We start from the raw sequence: 19,209 nt of genomic DNA on the forward strand, positions 1-19,209 counted from the left end.
AATTTCTCAAAACTCTACTGGCACTTCTCTGTCCATTCGAACTTGACATCCTTTTGTAACAATCTTGTCATCGGAGTAGCTATCATAGAGAATCTATTCATGAATCTTCTGTAGTACCCAGCTAAACATAGAAAGCTTCGAACCTCTGTCACATTCCTTGGCGATTTTCGCTCAACAATAGTCGAGATCTTATTTAGGTAAACTCTAATTCCTTATCCTGACACGATATGTCCTAATAATCTGACCTCCTTAAGCCAAAATTCACTCTTACTGAACTTGGCATACAACTTCTTATTTCTCAAGGTTTGTAAAACCGTTCTCAGATGCTCTGCGTGTACTTTCTCAACATGCAAGTAAATCAGTATATCATCAATAAAGACTACTACGAACTTGTCCAAATACGGCCAGAAAATGCGATTTATCAAATCCATAAACACCACAGAAGCAATTGTTAAACCAAAGGGCATAACAAGAAACTCATAGTGCCCATACCTTGTCCTAAATGCGGTTTTCGGTACATCTTGCTCCTTAACTCTTAGCTGATAGTAGCCTGACCTTAAGTTTAGAAAACACGGTGGCTCCTCTCAACTGATCGAACAGATCATCGATCCTTGGCAAGAGATACTTTTTCTTCATGGTTACCTTGTTGAGCTGTTGATATTCTATGCACAATCTCATCGACCCGTCCTTCTTTTTCACAAAAAGTACTGGAGCACCCCATTGTGAATAACTCGGTCTTGCAAAACCCTTATCCGTTAACTCTTGTAACTGAGCCTTCAGCTCCTTTAACTCTGTTGGAACCATTCTATACGGAGCAATCGAGATAGGTGTCGTACCGGAGACCAACTCAATGCCAAACTCAATTTCTCTAGTTGGAGGTAATCCGGACAACCCTTCCGGAAACACATCCAGATACTCACATACCATCTGCACTGACTCAATTTTCACTTCTGACTATTTGGTGTTCAACACAAATGTTAGGTAGGACCCATACCCTTTTCTCAATTATTTTTCGGTAGTTAAAGACGAAATCAATACTGGTGAGTTATCCGGTTCACCTGATTCAACTTGAAGAATATCCCCATTCTCACATTTCATTTCAATAAACTTGCTACCATAATTCACTATCACATTATGAGCAGTTAACCAATCCATGCCAAGAGTTAGGTCAAATTCATCAAATGGTAGTAGCATGAGGTTAGCCAGAAAACAATAACATCTAATCATCAAAGGACAATCTCTACACACTTTATCAACTATCATATGTCTGCCTAACGGGTTTGACACTTTTATTACAAATTCAGTGGACTCAATAGAAATATTTATACGGGGTACTAATTTCATGCATACATAGGAATGAGTAGACTCTAGATCAATCAAAGTAATAACAGAGATATCGTGAAGAGAAAAAAGTGCCCATAATCACATCTGGTGAAGATACCTCTTCGCGAGTGTGAATGACATAAATCCTTGCAAGCGCACGGCCCTCAGACCTTGCAGCTGAATCTCTAGAGGCACCTCTACTGCTAGCCCCACTACCCTAACTCAGTGTCACATGCTCACTCTCCACTGGCGCAGCCCCTTCAGTGGGAGCCAGCGCATTACTTTCTACGTCATCTGCCGTAACTACGTTAGGATCCATTTACTATATGAAAAACATGATTTATAATCGTCAGAAATCGTCACACTATCAATATAAAACTATGGAACATATAGCTAGACTCGTACTCATGCTAGGTTAGTTCTAGAATCGACTAAACTTTAGCTTTGATACCACTAAATGTAACACCCTACACCTGTGCCCTACGCTGGGACGGAATACAAGTTGTTACCAACCTTGAACACATGCATTCCTACGTTTTTTAATTATCAAGACCTGGACAATTTAAAACTTTGTTTAAACTTCTTCAATACGGCCTACGAGACTTCAAACATCCATTTAAAAACCAATCGGGACCAATTTGGGTCCTTCAATGAATTCTGAAAAATAGTACTAGACACAGGGGCACACGGCCGTGTGGAAGGGGCAACAAGCCCGTGTGACCAATTCGACATAGTCGTGCTGTTGACCCATGTGACTCACATGGCCTAAACATACAGGGACACGCCCATGTCCTTTACCCGTGTGGAATTAATTTCAAATTTAAACCTACAGGGGTTTTCACATGGCCTGGCACACACCTCTGTTCATGGCTCGTGTTCCTCACACGGCCATGACATGCCCGTATATTAACCCGTGTGCAAAAACCTGGACATTCTGTTTCTGATGTTAGCAATTCTTAAGGGTCACACGGCCAAGGCATACGCCTGTGTGCTACACCATGTCCTTCACATGGCTGAGACACACGGTCGTGTCTCTGCCCGTGTGTTTACTACCATGCATACTAACTTAAAATTTTTACGTGCAGGGGACACACGACCGGACAACACACCCATGGGGCTGGACGTGTGTGAGACACACGCCCGTGTGTCTACCTATGTAAACAACATAGGGCTATTTACCAAGCCCTTTGCCACCTTGAAACACAAAATAACAACACCCGTCATGCTAAAGATCATCGAAATATGATTCCCAAATCCAACAACCACATCTAAGGCATTTACACATTTCATATTTACTAAAACAACCAACAAATTACCCATTCATGAAATAACCTCTTGTATTCATGTGATAACTTTCAACTTAAACCATTTCCATGGTCTTATACAAAATGAATAAAAATGCTAAAATAAACCAACACATTTGGCCAATTAATAATGACACAAATTCTAAATTCAGGGTCTTATAATGCCATAATCAAAATAAATAGATCTAATTATACCAAGTACTTCGATTGATAGTGTGATCGATGCCTCCGACGTCCGTTGATCCACGAGCTAATTAGACGACACTATAAGAAAATGGAAAGAAATAGGGTAAGCATAAAGCTTAGTAAGTTGCATGAAAATAAATATAGTGACAACTTTACTAATCTTCATCTTGCTCAAGATACAAAAATAAGTATAAACACAACTTACTCATCACTATCCAATACCATTCACATAGCATATACTAAGCTCACATCTCATACATTCAAATTGGAACTTGTACCACTCACAACATGGTTATACTTTTCTTGTTAAACTTAAACTATGACTCTCGCCGTAGAACCATTTAAAATACCATCGAATATTCACTAAGCCTCAAACACGGTGTATAATGCTAATGCCATGTCCTAGACATGGTCTTACACTAGCTCATCCATCAAGTCGATGCCATGTCCCAGACATGGTCTTACATTGACTCTCACATATCCGTGCCGATGCCATGTCCCAGATATGGTCTTACACTGACGTATTTTGTAGCCGATGCATGTCCCAGACATGTCTTACACTGACTTACATCTCGAAGGCCGATGCCATGTCCTAGACATGTCTTACACTATCTCTCATCTCAATGCCGATGCCATGTCTCAGACATGGTATTACATTGGCTCTCATAATGTGGCCGATGCTTGTCCCAGACATGTCTTACACTAGCACACAAATGACCCGAGTGTCATGGCACGAATATTTGATTTATTTCCTAATGTTCAAACGGGAGTTCTACTATCTCAATATTCATCATACACAATCATTTCCACAAACAAGCAATTTATGCTATATCAATTCAAATGCATATAATAACATTATAGTTGCATTATTTACATACAACTTACCTCGGTATACAAAATGTAGACTACTCGTTTGGCTTAGTCCACTTACTTTGTTTTTCCTCAGTCTAAATTCTCCCCCAAAACAAAATCTAAATTTGCTCCTGAATGTGTCATCTTAAAAATAATATATAATTGGTTACATTTGATGGGAGGTTTCATTTCTTATTAATATTTTCACTTTTTTTCCTTCACTAGATTTTTATCTCATTTTTTTTACAAAGTTTTAAGAGAGCATATTTATAAGGAATAGCCATCCAAGGGGAGAATTGTTGCAATATTACATACACTTTGCATGTTGTGGATGACTTAATATACAAAGAAAAGGCTCTTTGAATGCTTTATGAGATTCATGTACTCTATGGCACATTATATTATGGAATGAGTCACTCTCCTCTTATTAATGGCATTTATGTATATTTTATGATACATTTTATTATAAAATGTATCTACTTTCGATTTTATTTATTTACGATATATATTAGATGATTTCACATCTAAAATGTGGGTAATTTTTTTTAAAAAAATACTTTTATAAAAGAATATTCATGAAATGAATTATAACAGGTGCCAAAAATTTCTTCTTGCCGTCTCCCTTGCGTACACACACATGGGGACCGTAAAAGATACTGCGAGTACGTCAGTCGACATCAGCTTTTCTCCTGCTACCAAATGAAGACAAAAAATTGATACCATACTCAGCAACGATAGGAGCACAAAGAATTGAAAAGAAAGCCTGTTACGAAAAGATACATCATTTACTTCACCTAATTAAAACGTTTAAAGGTATAAATTTAGATTCAAATGGTGATTTAGATCATGTAGCTTCCACGAAAAGGAAGAAGATTAGACAAGGATGTTAGCCTTTGAACTTACTCTCTACCTTCCATTACATTATGCTAAACCAATATATATATGTCAAAAATCCCACAAACCATAGCTTTAGCTTTACTCCTACTCAAAACACAAAGGTGGTCATCATTCTGTTGCACCAGCTGAGCTCTCTGATGCCTTTTATCACACTGTTTTGGCTTTTGGGTTTTAATATTTCTCAGCTCTGCCTCAGCGCCTCTTTGTAGCATCTCCTTCAACCATTATGATGAAAGGTTACAGAGGAAAGCTACCCCTTTCAATCATCACTGTTACACTCTGCGGTTTTGCTTTCCTTGCTCTCTTATATACTGAAAGACTCAGTTTTCTCTCTTCAAGTTCTTTTCTCAAATCTAAATCCTGTGCTAGAAGAACAAGTGCTGTTGTTAAAGCTAGTAAGTGATTCAACAGGGTTTGTTTTATGATTGAATTTTTTTGTACGAGGATTTTATTGTTATGATGTCGTTGTCTAACAGAGGATGAAACAGCAGAGAAGAACCTAGAAAACCCCGAACTAGACGATAGGTTCGAGTTTGACCCTGAGGAATGTGATATAACTCGTGGGAAGTGGGTGTTCAACCGTTCCATCAAGCCTCTGTACACAGACAGGAGTTGTCCGTACGTGGACAGGCAATTTTCTTGCGTCAAAAATGGTCGGCTTGATCTTGATTACCGTCATTGGGAATGGCAGCCAGACGACTGCTACTTGCCTAAGTAACAAACATACATTTATTTTAGAATTTGAATTTTGAGGACGTCTAATGAAGTAATCAGTTTTATTCCTTCTAATGTTTCATTTCATGTGTAGATTTGATCCAGAAGTTGCGCTTGAAAAGCTTAGAGGGAAGAGGTTGGTGTTTGCAGGGGATTCCCTGCAAAGGAGTCAATGGGAATCTTTCGTTTGTATGATAGAATGGACTATTCCTCCACAAAAGAAGTCTATGAAACGAGGCAAAATTCGTAATGTCTTCAAAGCCAAGGTACTTACCCCTCTAACATTTGAAATATTTGGTCAAATCCCATTATATTTTTTTACACTTTAATTGGTTAAAAATAGTCCCTGTATTTTTTGAATATTTTGAATTTAATCCTGGTTGTGTACTTTTATTTTCAAGATTTTAGTCTCTTTACTTTTTATATTTTAAAATTTAGATTTAACAGTTAACACTGTTAATTTTTTCTTTTAAATTTAAATTAATTACAATGTTATCTTTTTAATTACATGGCTACCAAATAATTTTTTTTAATTTTAAAATGTTAAACTAACAAATTTTACAATGTTAATAATTGGATCTAAATTTTAAAATTTTAAAAATACAAGTATTAAATTATTGAAAATAAAAATATAAGAATTAAATTCTAAATTTTGAAAAGTAGAAAAACTTATCACATATTTTAACTATTTTATTTTACATAATTTAATTCTGTACTTCAGTAAGGTTAAAATTTTTGTTAACTAAAAATATTTTATGACATTTAAAATGTGATTATGAGAATAGTTATTTTTCACTAATTTTTTTTTTAAATCCCACTGCACCTAGTAATTAATCATCTTGGTGATTGTGAACAAAGACATCATCATCTATAACAACATATTGAAATGCATAGAGTAGTGTAGAAATTAGGCTTTTGAATGCTGACACGCTAGCAGTTGGGGTTTTATTAAGTAAGGGAGAAAAAAGGGTCTAATTATCCCTCAGTCCCTGAACATCTTTTAGTCCCTCTCACTCGCTTTTTTGTTTTAAAAATTTTATCATCTACTTGTTTGATTTAAAAATTAAATTAAATTAATAACATTATTAATCTGTTTCTATAAATTTAAATATTAGTTATCAATTAAATTTTAATTTTTAAATCAAACTTTTGAATATTAAAATGCCGCATATTTAAAATTGAAAAAAATCCAATAAAAATTATACCAATTGGATTTAAAATTTTAAATTAATTGCAAATGAGCTAGATTCCTGTATTAATTTTTATTTTATATCAAGTATTTAGATGATTTTGTTCCTACATCTACTTTGAACTCCAATGAAATTCATATTCAATTTATTTGTAAAATTTTATCTATTTATTTTTAGGATTATTATCCTAATTGTCGCTTAAGCTTTTTAATCCCACAAACAAAATTACAAATCTAATATAAAGTCTTCAAAAAAAATTGGCCACAAAAATTGCTATAAATTAAATAAGCTTTTTTTTCCAATTTAAATAACAATGTATTTAAAATAATTAATTTTGATAAATTATCATAAAATTATTTAAGCAATTAATAAAATATATTATTAATGATAATATTTTTAGCCTATACATAATTTGTTCGTAACTTTCAACAAATTTAAATTTATTCTATTATAGTTTTGCTTGAAAAAATTATTTTAGGTTTTTACTTTAAATAATTTATTAGTAAAATGATTCACACATAAATATATTAATAATATTATGATACTCCAGTAATGTGCTTTTTTTTATTTAACAAATAATTTTAAAAAATTGACAAATATCTTTTTATAAAATATTTATTTTTTTAATATTTTATTATATTTTATAGAACACTTATCACCTCTTACACTTAAATTAATAAATACTTTATATAATAAATAATAATTAATTTTTAAGGAAAAATAATTAATTAATTACTTAAATTTATGGTTTTTTTTAATTTGAAAGTAATTATTATTTAAATAAATTATAAAAAAATATTAATCCCAATTTAAAAGTAATTATTATTTAAATAAATTATAAAAAAATATTAATCCCCCCTGCGTTAGCTGGGGAACTAATGGTAGTCATAGTAAAGTGTTACGTCAAATCATGATTTGATTAAAGAGAAGGTACACCAGAATCCAGAAAATAACATAAAAGCTAACACTGACCCAACCCCATTAATCTTTGGCAGGAATATAATGCAAGTATAGAGTTTTATTGGGCTCCGTTTCTAGTTGAATCCAATACTGAGGTGAATATCTTAGAACCGAAGAAGAGAATCATAAAAGTTGACTCAGTTTCCAAGCAGTCAAAAAACTGGGAAGGAGCTGATATCCTTGCCTTCAATACTTACGTTTGGTGGATGATTGGCCTTCGCCTCAAAACACTGTATGTAACTTCTCCGCTCTCCATTCCAAATAATTTCTTTCTGGGTTTAAGCTTCTGATTTTGAACATTACATGAACAGATGGGGTTCGTTCGCAAATGGTGAAGAAGGTTATGCACAGCTAGATACACCGGTTGCCTACAAAATCGGTTTGAAGACATGGGCTAACTGGATCGATTCTACCATCAATCCCAACAAGACACGTGTTTTCTTCACTACTATGTCCTCTATACATTCCAAGTCTGCTTCTTCTCCTTCTTCTCTTTCTAATCTTGCTTTTTTAAGGTTAAATTACAGTTTTGATCTCTCTACTATGTTCAAATTTGTAATTTGGTCAATGTCTTTTAATTTGACATGATTTGATTTTCTCTACTCTTATAATGTTATTAGTTAACATAAATAGTTAATAGCGTTTGCTATTTTGGTTAAAATATTGACTATTGACATGAATTTTTCTTAAAAACATCATTCTAATAAGAAAACGAATTATGTTAGAATGATGAGTTAAAAGTAATGTTTTTAAGAAAAAAAATTCATGTCATCATTTTAGCCAAAATAGTTAATAATATTAACTATTTAGATTAACTAATGATATTATAAAAGTAGAGGGAATAAATTATGTCTAATTAAAATATATAGATTAAATTCTAAAACTTGAATAAAGTAAAAGGAGCAAAATTAAAATTTATTTTTTTTAATATTACCTATTTTTACCAAATGTGCAGAAGCAAAGACTGGGACAAAAAAGATGGACTGAAATTTAAACTAGGATATATATATTTAAAAACACCTTTCTAGAAAAATCATGTTGATATTTTAAAAAAAATCAAATCAGCATTTTAACTGAAATAATTAATAACTAACTAATGAGATTCTATAAGTAGATTATCAAATTATATCAAATTAAAATACATGAACTAATTTCAAAATTGAACATAGTAGAGGGACCAAAATCAGAATTTGACATTTTCTCAACCCCGTGTATTTTTTTGCCAAATATAACCATGGGCATGAATGCTTTTATCGTGCAGGAGCAAAGACTGGGGCAGGGAAGATGGGCTTAAATGCTTCAACGAAACGAAGCCAGTGATGAAGAAGAAATTCTGGGGAAGCGGTTCCAACAAGGATATGATGAGCGTGGTGGCTGGTGTGATCAACAAAATGAAAGTCCCCGTTTCGGTTCTTAACATTACGCAGCTTTCAGAGTACAGGATCGATGCCCACTCATCCATTTATACCGAAACTGGGGGACGGCTTTTGAACGACGAGGAAAAAGCAGATCCAGGCCGTCATGCCGATTGCATCCATTGGTGCTTGCCTGGTGTTCCCGATACTTGGAATCAAATATTTTTAGCACATTTGTAGATTTTTATTTTCATTTTTTCACTCCACAGAAACCGAGAAGGGAATTAATCTGCTTGTTATGCGTTAATTCAAAGTTCTTTTGATTTGTATATTGCAAGTTGTATTCTTAAGCAAATTTTGTGCATACAAGATGTTGTTTCCTATCAAATTACAAGAAACAACAGCTGAATCATTTCATTTTCTTTAATCATGATTTATTCGAATTTTGGGTTATTATCGCCGAATATCATCAAACCATAGTTTCTAAATTGGTCCCAAATTTCAAAGACTTCTAATATCCTTTTAAGTACTAATATTGTATCAATCAACTCCTTCAATGAACTTACTTATTAATTTAGGCTTTAAATGTGATTCAAATACGTTGCGTATAATATTTAAAACACATGGTTCAAATTGTAAATATATATGTACTTATTTCGTGGATAACATAAGTATGAAATATTAAAATGAAAAAAAAAAGAAGAAGAAGGGTAAATTACACCAACAGTCACTCAATTTTGGGTAGCTGACAAAACAGTCATTCTGGTTTCAATTCAATTACTCAACTTTAGAAAAATAACAAAACAATCACTAACGTTATCAAAAAGTGACAAATTAGTCACCCATTAACTTTTTTCGTCACTGGCTTAACGGGACCGCTAACGTGGCTAGTTAACTTGCCACGTTGGACGAGGCAAAGTTGAGTGATTTTTTTTCGTCCTTCATTTTCTATTTTTTAATAAATGGCCCAATTTTTTTACTTTTTACGTAAATGACCCAATATGTTTATGCTTTTTCTTCTCCACCCCAACAATCTCTATTTTCAAATATAGTGATCTGCTTCTTCTTCTTCACTAACACAAATATGCTCAACTTTAAAAAAAATGCAGTTTTCATTTTCCATTTTCCACGAAAGAGAGATGATGGTCAACATTAAACATCATCATCATCCATTAACTACTGTAGGTTTAGACCTTACATGGGTATAACCAACAAGATCCATTAACTGACAAATGAGTTTCCATTTCAATACAAACCATATGTACTCAACAAAACACTCACAATCAGATACTTACCAAACATCACCATGGTAGTAAACCAATAAAAAGTTTTAAGACAAAAGGTAATAAAGAAAACAAAAATCCCATAGAGAAAAAGAAATGGAAATAGCAACAATTGCATCGTTTTATCCCTAAACCATGGCAGATTCTAAGTCCAAAGCATCTAGTACAAAGAAGAAGAAATAAAGATGACCTGAGAAGAGATTAGATGGTGCATTTGGCTGGATATGGCGAAGAAAAGCTCTCGACCGTTCTCACCACTGGAACCTTTCTTTGTGAAGCTTGCCTCACCGTCGTCACCGCGATCCATGACTTTTTTTTCTTTTCTCGATTCCTGGCTCAGTCACAAATCTCAAATTTTTTCTCTTCTCCTCATCCTTTTTCCTTCTTCTTTTTCTTCTTCTTTTATCGCCCAGCCTAACTAGGGTTTTAATTTGGGGTCGTTTACATAGTAGAATGGCATGCCACTTTTCCGTTACGTTTATAATGAAAAATGGTTAAAAGGTCTGTTTTGTTATTTTTCAAAAGTTGAGTGACTGAATTGAAACCAAAGTGACTATTTTGTCAGCTACCCTAAAGTTGAATGACTATTGGTGTAATTTACCCCCCAAAACAAACAACCCTCTTCAATTTATAGGCATAGTATTTTTTTTTCAAAAATGTTGATCAAAGTTGTTCATGTATATGTTGTTTTATATGTACTCTATGTCAAATTTGAAATGACATTTATTGCCTAAATTTATGGGCAAGACCTATCATATTTTTATGACTTAATTAATACAAAATTGATCACTTGCCTATCAACATGAATACTATAACATGCTTCAAACCATATCAACCCCACTTATTGACACCCTATCATTAGATGCTTCACAGTTTCCTTCACCATATGACACAAATCACAAATAGGGAATCTTTACACCTTCTCTTCACATATTAATATTAGTTGGGATGGTGTTACTACATAATATACGCATTCTTAGGATGAACTTACTATTGAATCGTACCAATTGATATGATTCACAGCTAACCTTTTTTACATAGGGTCCTTCCCAATTCGTCATTATCTTGTCTTTTAGTATTTTTTTGCTAATGGCCTTTACGTGCCTCAAATTCATGTATGAGCTGGGCATTTTATTGCAATGTTCCTTGATGTCGTTGGAACTATTCTTGAAGGAGCTTGAGTTGCTTCGGTAGTTTTGTATATTGTTGGCTCGCATTCATATTGTTTTGGATGGAGGAATGGTCAGTTAGTGGCAATAGGGGTAGGGGGTTATTTGCAAGTTGCAACTTGAGGTTCATATTGATTTAGGTAGCTATGGTAGTACTAAGGCTGAGGTTGCGTGTAAATTTGCTAGTGATACTATTGGTAGGCTAGATGGGTGGTGTTGTACGAATATCCCTCGTGATGACTAGGTTGACCATAGTGGTTATAGGCAAAATATTGCTGGTATCCTGACCTCATAGGGCATTGGTAGTAAGGCTTTATTTTTATAGGTTTGAAGATTTAATGTGGGTCTTTCAAAAATGATCACTTTAGCTTACAAGTCTAATTTTAAGATTATGGATATCTTTTTTTTTTTTAACATTAATTTCATTAAGGTTCTTATCATAACTGCTCTTTTTGATACTATGCCTAGAACTACTCATAACCCCTCCCCAACCCTTAAATAGGAAGATAATGCACTTCAACGTACTCAAACTCATGACCTTCTGCATTGACAATAATGCCAATGCCAATCGAACTAAGACTCAATTGACAAAATTATGGGTATCTCATTTAGATTTGATTGACTTTTAAAGTTATAAGATATGACACGAGACATTATTAATTTTTAAAAGATGAATGAGGTAAATTTATGTACAAGTGACCTTGCTTGAATTGGAGGAGTTGCGTCTCGATCCTTTGTCCGGGAATATGTATCAAACTTGTAATTTCCCTTGTAAAAGAATATATAAAATTTCTTGATTGTTGAAAATAGAATTCTATAAATCCAACAAGACAAAGAAAAAGAATTGGAAAGGCCCAAGGAGCTAAACTTTTCGTTTAGACAACAAAAAAGTTTTCTGGCCTGTTAATCGCCATGGTCCATCAAAGCCCCTGAGCCCTGACCCAGCTTCAACCCCACAACTCAGAAGGACACTCGTGCGGTCCTGCCTGCGCCTGATATAAACGAAACTCAAGCCTCCTTAACAGAGATCAGGTAGCTTCGAGAAACAAAGGAGCCTGCTACATCGTCTTCATCGTTTTCATTTGCCAGGTAAAACTCCTCTTTATCATCATAAGTCCTAGCGTTAATTCTTTTTTAACCTTTTATATAATTACATAATGATTGTTTTGTTGTCTAACAAAAATATTAGGGTTTTTTTGACTTCGGGCTTTTTGATCTGATATTTGTTTTTATTTTAATTTTTTTATCAGATTTTGGGAACTGATCATGGCTGGAGGAGGAAATTTCATGCACAGAGTTATATCTTATGTCGTCAATGAGCTTGTCGTTGATAGACTTGCAAATAGGTACCTTTTTTTCTCTGGTTTATTTTTCATTATTTTCCATTGATTTTTTTTCCTTATTGATTTATTTTTCTAGAATAAGAAAAAAAATCAAAATATTTTCTCGAGATCAGAAAGGTTGAATATTTGTTCGTGTAATTCTAAAGACTTGAAAATAGCTTGTTGTTTGTTAACTATTTATGGAAGCTTCTTTCTCTGGCTGCTGGGACTGCTCTGTTTCCCATCAGTTCGTTCACTTGAAGCAAAAGTGCCTCAATTCTCAAATCACACACACACACACACACATCGATAGTGCAACATGCCTTGCATTATGGATTAAGGAGGTTTGAGAAGATTTTTACCTCAAAATCAGCCCCCTTTCCCTTTTTGGTACAAATTTATTTGAAATGATATTGACTTTTTGTTTAATATATCTTTTCAAATGCTTGAGACCAAATTTTGTTTTTAAAGTTTGTGAATCATCTAGGAAAAGGATTCCGAAATTTGGTTTGCTTCGATAGAGTTGTTAATGTTAGGCATATGCTATCTCCAGTGTAAAATATCTGGAACTGGATTTTTTTGTTGGGGGGGGGATTGAGAAAATTTTCATATGAACAAAATAAATAATTGAACATTGAAGTTTGATCTTTAATAGCCGGTGGAAAGTTTTCTCATAGTTTTAGGCAATCTGAGTTCTTTTTCCTTTTAGTTTCATTGATTGTTTGTTTGCTTACATTAATCATTGCTCTATGATTCCTTCGAGGACCAACCTTTGTTTCTTTTTTATCTTCTTTGGTTTTTTATGTTTTTTATTTTTCAGCCCTGCATTCCAAAGATTTGCTGTGAGGACATCAAAGAGGATAGAAGATATCTCCAGTATGGGTATGTGCATGTCTCGTCCTGTTACTATGATCTTTTTCTAAATTCTGTGTGTGAATTTAACCTGCTATTATCCTACAAAAAGCCAACGAAAGACCTTGCTGATGTTAATTGCCGGCTTTGGTGCATGCAGCTGAGAAGAAGAGGCAAGAACTCGCTGAACAAATGAAAGAAATCTCGAAAAACATGGAGGTTGGCTGTAATTATTTAACTTGATATTAAAACTTTACCTTTGGTGGATATTTTATTGTTTCTAACCACATATTGTTTTCCTTGCAGTCTAAAAACTAATGATCGTATTCGTACAACTGCTCTGACCCTCTCGTAGTTTTGGTAATCTCTAGCTTATGTACTGCTATATGAATCCATTTTCTGAAATAGAGGGGCGTAATTTGGCACCTCTAATCCACTGGTTATGGTACTGCTGCATGTATTTCAAAGGTGGTTTATTCTCTTCCAATTGGATAATGTAGGAGAAGTTTTCTTTTTGAATATGCAATGATACATATATATATCCCATTTATAATGAGTGATATTGACAAGCTGGTGGTAGTATTATGTTACATGGAACTCGTTGTGATTTTGGATAGTGGCATTTGCTCGTTTCATTCGGTCTTGATGTTTATATACTTTTCCAGATGTTAAATTGATGAAATAAGAGGTTAAAATGTGTGGCTTGTGATTTAAGGTAAGTTCAAAGTCAAATGAACTCTCTCTTGCAGTGCTGGTTGAAGATGTTTGTTCATCATAGGCAAAAGATGTGAGCATCAATGATCATCTCTCCCTATAAACATTTTTGGTAACCACCATTGACTTCCAAGAGATTTTCAGACAAAATAATTCAATTTTATTGTGTTTCGGGTTTCGACTTGATTCAATTGTATGGGATGATGCAAATTGGGTTCGGAGGCGTGGTTGTAGCTGGGTCTTTAATTAAAATTTTCGTGTTTGGATTGAATTAATGTTTGCAGAATTCGGTTGGATTGATTGGTTGAGTTGGTTTTTTTGGTTTTATTAAAAAAGATAAAAATAAAAATATTAAAAAAAATTGATTTCATGTCAGTAGATTTCACGTTCTATTGATTGGATTGGCCTCATCAATCCACACAATTATATCTCTCAACTACTGGTATTTTTTTGTCAATTAATTATAAAAATGTACGAAATTATCATTCAATTATTAAATTTTATCTTTTTTTATTAATAATTATAGATTTTGAAATTTTCATAAAATAACTTTATACTTTAAAATTTTTATGTTGTGTAAATTTAATCTTGATTTTGAAATAATATTTACATATTGTGTAATTTAAATTTTTTTAATAATCTTATTATTCTTTAAGATTTTTTTACTTAAAAAGTTTTAAAAAAATTTATTAGTGTTGAAAATATAAAAAATAAAATGAAAAACATTCAAAAATTCATGATAATAATTTTCATCTTTTCTTCTTTTTAAAAATAACATTCAAAGTTAAGAATTAAAATTAAAATTACATAATTTATAAATATTGATAGTTAAAATTATTATTATGTTAATTTTTAAAGTGGCCACCGTTGACCAGCTAATAAAAAAAAGATAAAATTAAATAACCTAATACTTATTTTGTAATTTTTTATAATTAATTAACTAAAAATAATTAAATAGTTAGTAATATAATTTACCCTTCTAATAAGAACTATCAATTTATAAAAATATAAATCAAGGTCTGTGGTAGTATTTGATTAACCATTATTATTTTTAAAGCTCTGAAAAAAAATCATAAAAAAACACATGGACATAGGCTGTGGGGCTTGGATTCTACTCCAAATCTTCCCAAAGTAGCCCAATACAGCAGGAAATGTGGAGTTGAGATCTAATTAAAATGATGTCTAATTCCCTTTATTTGCAAAACCCCTGTTCCTTTCGTAGTACAGTAGGGTTTATCGAAACGCAAAAGTTGAAGACTGGAAAGATCCCATGGCTACTGCTATTTGGAGAAACGCATCTCGTTTACGAAGCTTTAATCGGTGTCTTTATGCCCGCAGTCTGAGCCAATTCAGATCCTCCATTCCATCTTCAACCATAACCCCCCACTCTCTTTGCGCTCCATCTCTCCCTTCCTTCCCTCCGGTTCGTTTCCCTCCTCATTTCTTTCTTCTCCTTTTGAAAGTTACCCAGAATATCCTTTCAATCTCTCATCTTTCTTTTTTGGTGGTTCACAGGTTATTCCTGTTGGAGCTGAATTCAAATCCTTGGGAATTTATGGAAGGTTTTTATCTAATTCCACCGCAACTCCTACCGAAAATCAAGAGAAATCGTCTTCGTCATCGAAAACCAATTCTGAAGAGACCCAAAACACTGGAGGTTCGCAGCAGAGCAGTGGTAGTGAAGGCAAGCCTGTTCGCGGCGGGGTACTTCAATTTTTATTCCCCTTTTTGGCTTCTTAATTTGTTCTCTTTCTGAAACTTCCCCTTTTTTTGGATTAAAAAGTTTCGAATCTTGTTTTGATTGGATTGGAATTTGCAGCCTGTTTCATGGTTGAGTTTTCTTTTGCTGCTTGCCACTGGAATCGGTATTATTTTTTACTACGACAATCTAAAGAAAAGACATATTGAAGGTACACTTCTATGGTGAGTTGTAAGTTATGTTAAAAGGTTTTGCATTGCTGGGAAAGAGAGCATCACAATAAACAGTTGAGTCTTTAAAAGTTATAACTTGCGACTTCGGGCATCGTTAATGTCATAGTTCCATGGTTCTACAATATGCAAGATAGTCTTTTAAAAGTTGTAACTTGCAAGTTTGGGCATCACAATGTGTTTTTTAGGCTTTATTTAAGAGTAGCAGTGTTGTCAAAATGAATTGAACTTTGGCAGAAAAGAGTTCTTATGGTTCAGCTAGGCGATGAATGAAATGTCTCCAATTTTCAATTACTAATTACTAGTATCATATCACTTTTTCTTTTTCTGCTCGTATTGGTTGAAGACTTGAAGTTTTACTACTGCAGAAATTAGTAATGCTTCAAAGGCTGTGAAAGAAGGACCATCAGCTGGAAAAGCAGCCATCGGGGGTCCATTTAGTCTTGTAAATCATGACGGTAAACGTGTTACTGAGAAAGACTTTAAGGGGAAGTGGACTTTGGTTTATTTTGGCTTCACTCACTGTCCAGATATCTGCCCAGATGAGCTGCTAAAGCTAGCTGCTGCTATTGACAAAATAAGTAAGTTGCTGATAGTTTCACTTGGCCAGAAAATAAAATTATGAATTGTATGTTTAGTTATTTAAAAACTTGCATATCATCAAAGAAACTAATGTGATTCTTTATTTATAATGAAACTAGAATATGAGACAAGAATTTGTCAGGCTAGAAACAACTCAAGTGATCCATTTGTAGTAACTTCAATTTCTATTTGGTGTCTTCTTTTGTTTTCACTTCTTAGAGGAAAAGGCTGGAATAGACATTGTGCCCGTATTTATCTCTGTTGATCCTGAAAGAGATACTGTTGAGCAAGTACGTGAATATGTGAAAGGTACTTCATAGTATTTTTTTGAAGTATTTTGGTCAATTTGCTTATGCAACTGTAATTTGGTTCATCGAAACTTTTACCTGTAATTATTTTCCCACTTTTGCAGAGTTTCATCCAAAATTAGTAGGTTTAACTGGTACACCGGACGAGATAAAGAAAGTTGCTCGTGCATATCGAGTTTATTATATGAAGACGGCAGAGGAAGATTCAGATTACCTTGTTGATCATTCCATAGTCATGTAAGTACTAGCTTTGTTTGATTTGACCTACAATGTTGTTGACTGGTAATTGAGATCTGTATAGTAATAGGCATTGGTGTATGTTGACATTGATGAACACAAAATAGCAGACCTCAAAATAGAAAAAAGATGGTAGTTTACTGGCAAGAGTTGTTTGATTAGGAGATGAGATGAGAAAAGGTTTTCACCTTTTTCCTAGTGAGGACTGGTACTCTTGGGACTCTCGAAGGTAGCGATGTTAGTAAATGTGGGCATGTGTGCCACCAATATAAAGTTCCTAAACCTATCAGCACCTTTTAACATTAGTTTATTGGCTGCCACTGGCATTTCATTCATGCACTGCTTGTAGGAAGACTCTGATTTCTGACTTGATTCTTGCTCTGACATGCATATGCAGGTACTTGATGGATCCAAAAATGGAATTTGTGAAGTTTTTCGGGAAGAATAATGATGTCAATTCACTAACCGACGGTGTAATCAAAGAGATAAGTCAACAAAAAAAATAGAGATGGTTCTTTTTTGAGCTATAAGGTTCTGGTTTGTTTGATTTGGATTATCCATTCCTCGGCACGGAGACTAACAATTTTTCTCTAGTTTTCACCTGAAAAGAATACATGATTTATATTTATGTTTAAAGAATTTTATGCTGGAAAGCTTGAGCTCAATAGATTGCAATTGTACTTGAAAATAAATGCTTATTTGCATGTATGAGATTGATTTTGATACAAAATTATATTTATATGTGCACATAACATTGCCTGCCACAAGTTCATGGAGTAACCTGCCAGTCTTCTACAAATTGTAAAGTTTCTGCTTCAATGATATTAGATTTGTTTTGTTAGATTTTGATAATTATAAATGCTACTCATGTAGTTGTTTTATGTGTCAAGCGAAAACATATATTTCTCATCAAAATTATAAGTATCTTGTAAGTCTCTGCATTTGTACTAAACAATACTCATTGTAACATTCAAAACTATGCTTTCTTTCCACGTCTTTCAATTTTGTATGTAGTAATTTTCTTGATTTCCTTTTTATTTTCAATATTTTCTCATAATTTAATAATTTTAGTTTTCTTTTCTGATACATTTAGTTTTATTTTCTAATTTAAAATGGTTCACTTAATTTATAATACAAATGTTAATTTATTATTGATTAGTGTGGTCGGTGATGTTTGATAAAATGAAGAAATTATATTAAAAATTGTTTGATATATTAGTAAAAATTAAGTATTGAATATAATTATATAGAGAGGGATTCACTTGTATTGGTATAAAAATTAAATTTGTATATTTTTGTGTGATTAATATTTTAACGATTTAATCGTCATATTTCATTCATATAGATTGTGTATATGAAATTTGACCTAAATTAAAAAAAATTAACATATACACAATCTATATGAATAAAATATATAGTTAATTGTTAAGTTAATATTACTTTTTTTAATTACACCAAAAGATTGTTTTTGTTGGAAATTTTTGTATTAATTAAAATTTTAATATCATTATCAAATGCATTTAAAAATTAAACATTAAAAACAACTTCAATAAAATGTATTTTTCAATGTTACATCAAAACACACTTAAAATACATACTCCTTCTGTTCTACTAAACTTGTCACATTTTAATTTTTATGCCTCATTTGGTTACTAGTGTAATTACATTAGAAAAAAGGTTTATTTATCACATATATATTGCAATAGTTAAACATAAAATAAAGAATAGTTAGTATAAATTTAAACTTGGAAATAAAAAGGTGAGTAAAACTCTTGTAAAAACAAGACCTCCAAAATAAGTGAAAAAATTTTCTTCACTTAGCTAAAAATAAATTATGAGTGACTAAATATTATCAATTGAACTAATTAAATCATATACGAAAACATGAGTAAAAAATAATACACCAACCAAACAGAGCATTAATGGTTAAATTTTTTAACTTTTTAACTCTTATTCTTTAACGTTTATTATAGATAAAATTTTGAAAAAATATAATAAAAACTTTAAATGGAGTAGTTTTTAAATATGTTTT

General features: G+C 32.8%; 3 protein-coding genes across 5 annotated transcripts; all 3 read left to right on the top strand.

Annotated features, from left to right (window-relative positions):
• The first annotated feature begins 4,493 nt into the window (after nucleotides 1-4,493).
• LOC107948061 (protein trichome birefringence-like 3) lies at nucleotides 4,494-9,203 on the top strand. Of its 2 annotated transcripts, none has more exons than XM_041111409.1 (6): nucleotides 4,494-4,957; nucleotides 5,039-5,276; nucleotides 5,371-5,542; nucleotides 7,462-7,658; nucleotides 7,738-7,896; nucleotides 8,688-9,203. In XM_041111409.1, exons 1-6 carry the CDS (start codon nucleotides 4,789-4,791, stop codon nucleotides 9,019-9,021), a joined length of 1,269 nt encoding a protein of 422 aa, XP_040967343.1. In that variant the 5' UTR covers nucleotides 4,494-4,788; the 3' UTR covers nucleotides 9,022-9,203. The 2 variants fall into 2 exon arrangements, with proteins under 2 accessions (XP_040967343.1, XP_040967344.1); XM_041111410.1 differs by having other exon boundaries at nucleotides 4,628-4,957; nucleotides 5,054-5,276.
• Nucleotides 9,204-11,951: 2,748 nt separating this feature from the next.
• LOC121203000 (uncharacterized) lies at nucleotides 11,952-14,392 on the top strand. Of its 2 annotated transcripts, XM_041111412.1 has the most exons (6): nucleotides 11,952-12,322; nucleotides 12,484-12,579; nucleotides 13,376-13,437; nucleotides 13,568-13,626; nucleotides 13,714-13,767; nucleotides 14,157-14,392. In XM_041111412.1, the coding sequence occupies exons 2-5, from the start codon at nucleotides 12,500-12,502 to the stop codon at nucleotides 13,723-13,725; spliced, it is 213 nt and encodes a 70-aa protein (XP_040967346.1). In that variant the 5' UTR covers nucleotides 11,952-12,322; nucleotides 12,484-12,499; the 3' UTR covers nucleotides 13,726-13,767; nucleotides 14,157-14,392. The 2 variants fall into 2 exon arrangements, with proteins under 2 accessions (XP_040967346.1, XP_040967345.1); XM_041111411.1 differs by lacking the exon at nucleotides 14,157-14,392 and having other exon boundaries at nucleotides 13,714-13,997.
• Nucleotides 14,393-15,217: 825 nt separating this feature from the next.
• Nucleotides 15,218-17,941, top strand: LOC107948946 (protein SCO1 homolog 1, mitochondrial). The gene is made up of 7 exons (XM_016883621.2): nucleotides 15,218-15,544; nucleotides 15,637-15,825; nucleotides 15,941-16,031; nucleotides 16,419-16,631; nucleotides 16,852-16,941; nucleotides 17,045-17,177; nucleotides 17,575-17,941. Exons 1-7 carry the CDS (start codon nucleotides 15,392-15,394, stop codon nucleotides 17,681-17,683), a joined length of 978 nt encoding a protein of 325 aa, XP_016739110.1. The 5' UTR covers nucleotides 15,218-15,391; the 3' UTR covers nucleotides 17,684-17,941.
• The last annotated feature ends 1,268 nt before the right edge of the window (nucleotides 17,942-19,209 follow it).

The sequence above is a fragment of the Gossypium hirsutum genome, chromosome A04 (genome assembly GCF_007990345.1).
Source record: "Gossypium hirsutum isolate 1008001.06 chromosome A04, Gossypium_hirsutum_v2.1, whole genome shotgun sequence".
Lineage (NCBI taxonomy): Eukaryota > Viridiplantae > Streptophyta > Magnoliopsida > Malvales > Malvaceae > Gossypium > Gossypium hirsutum.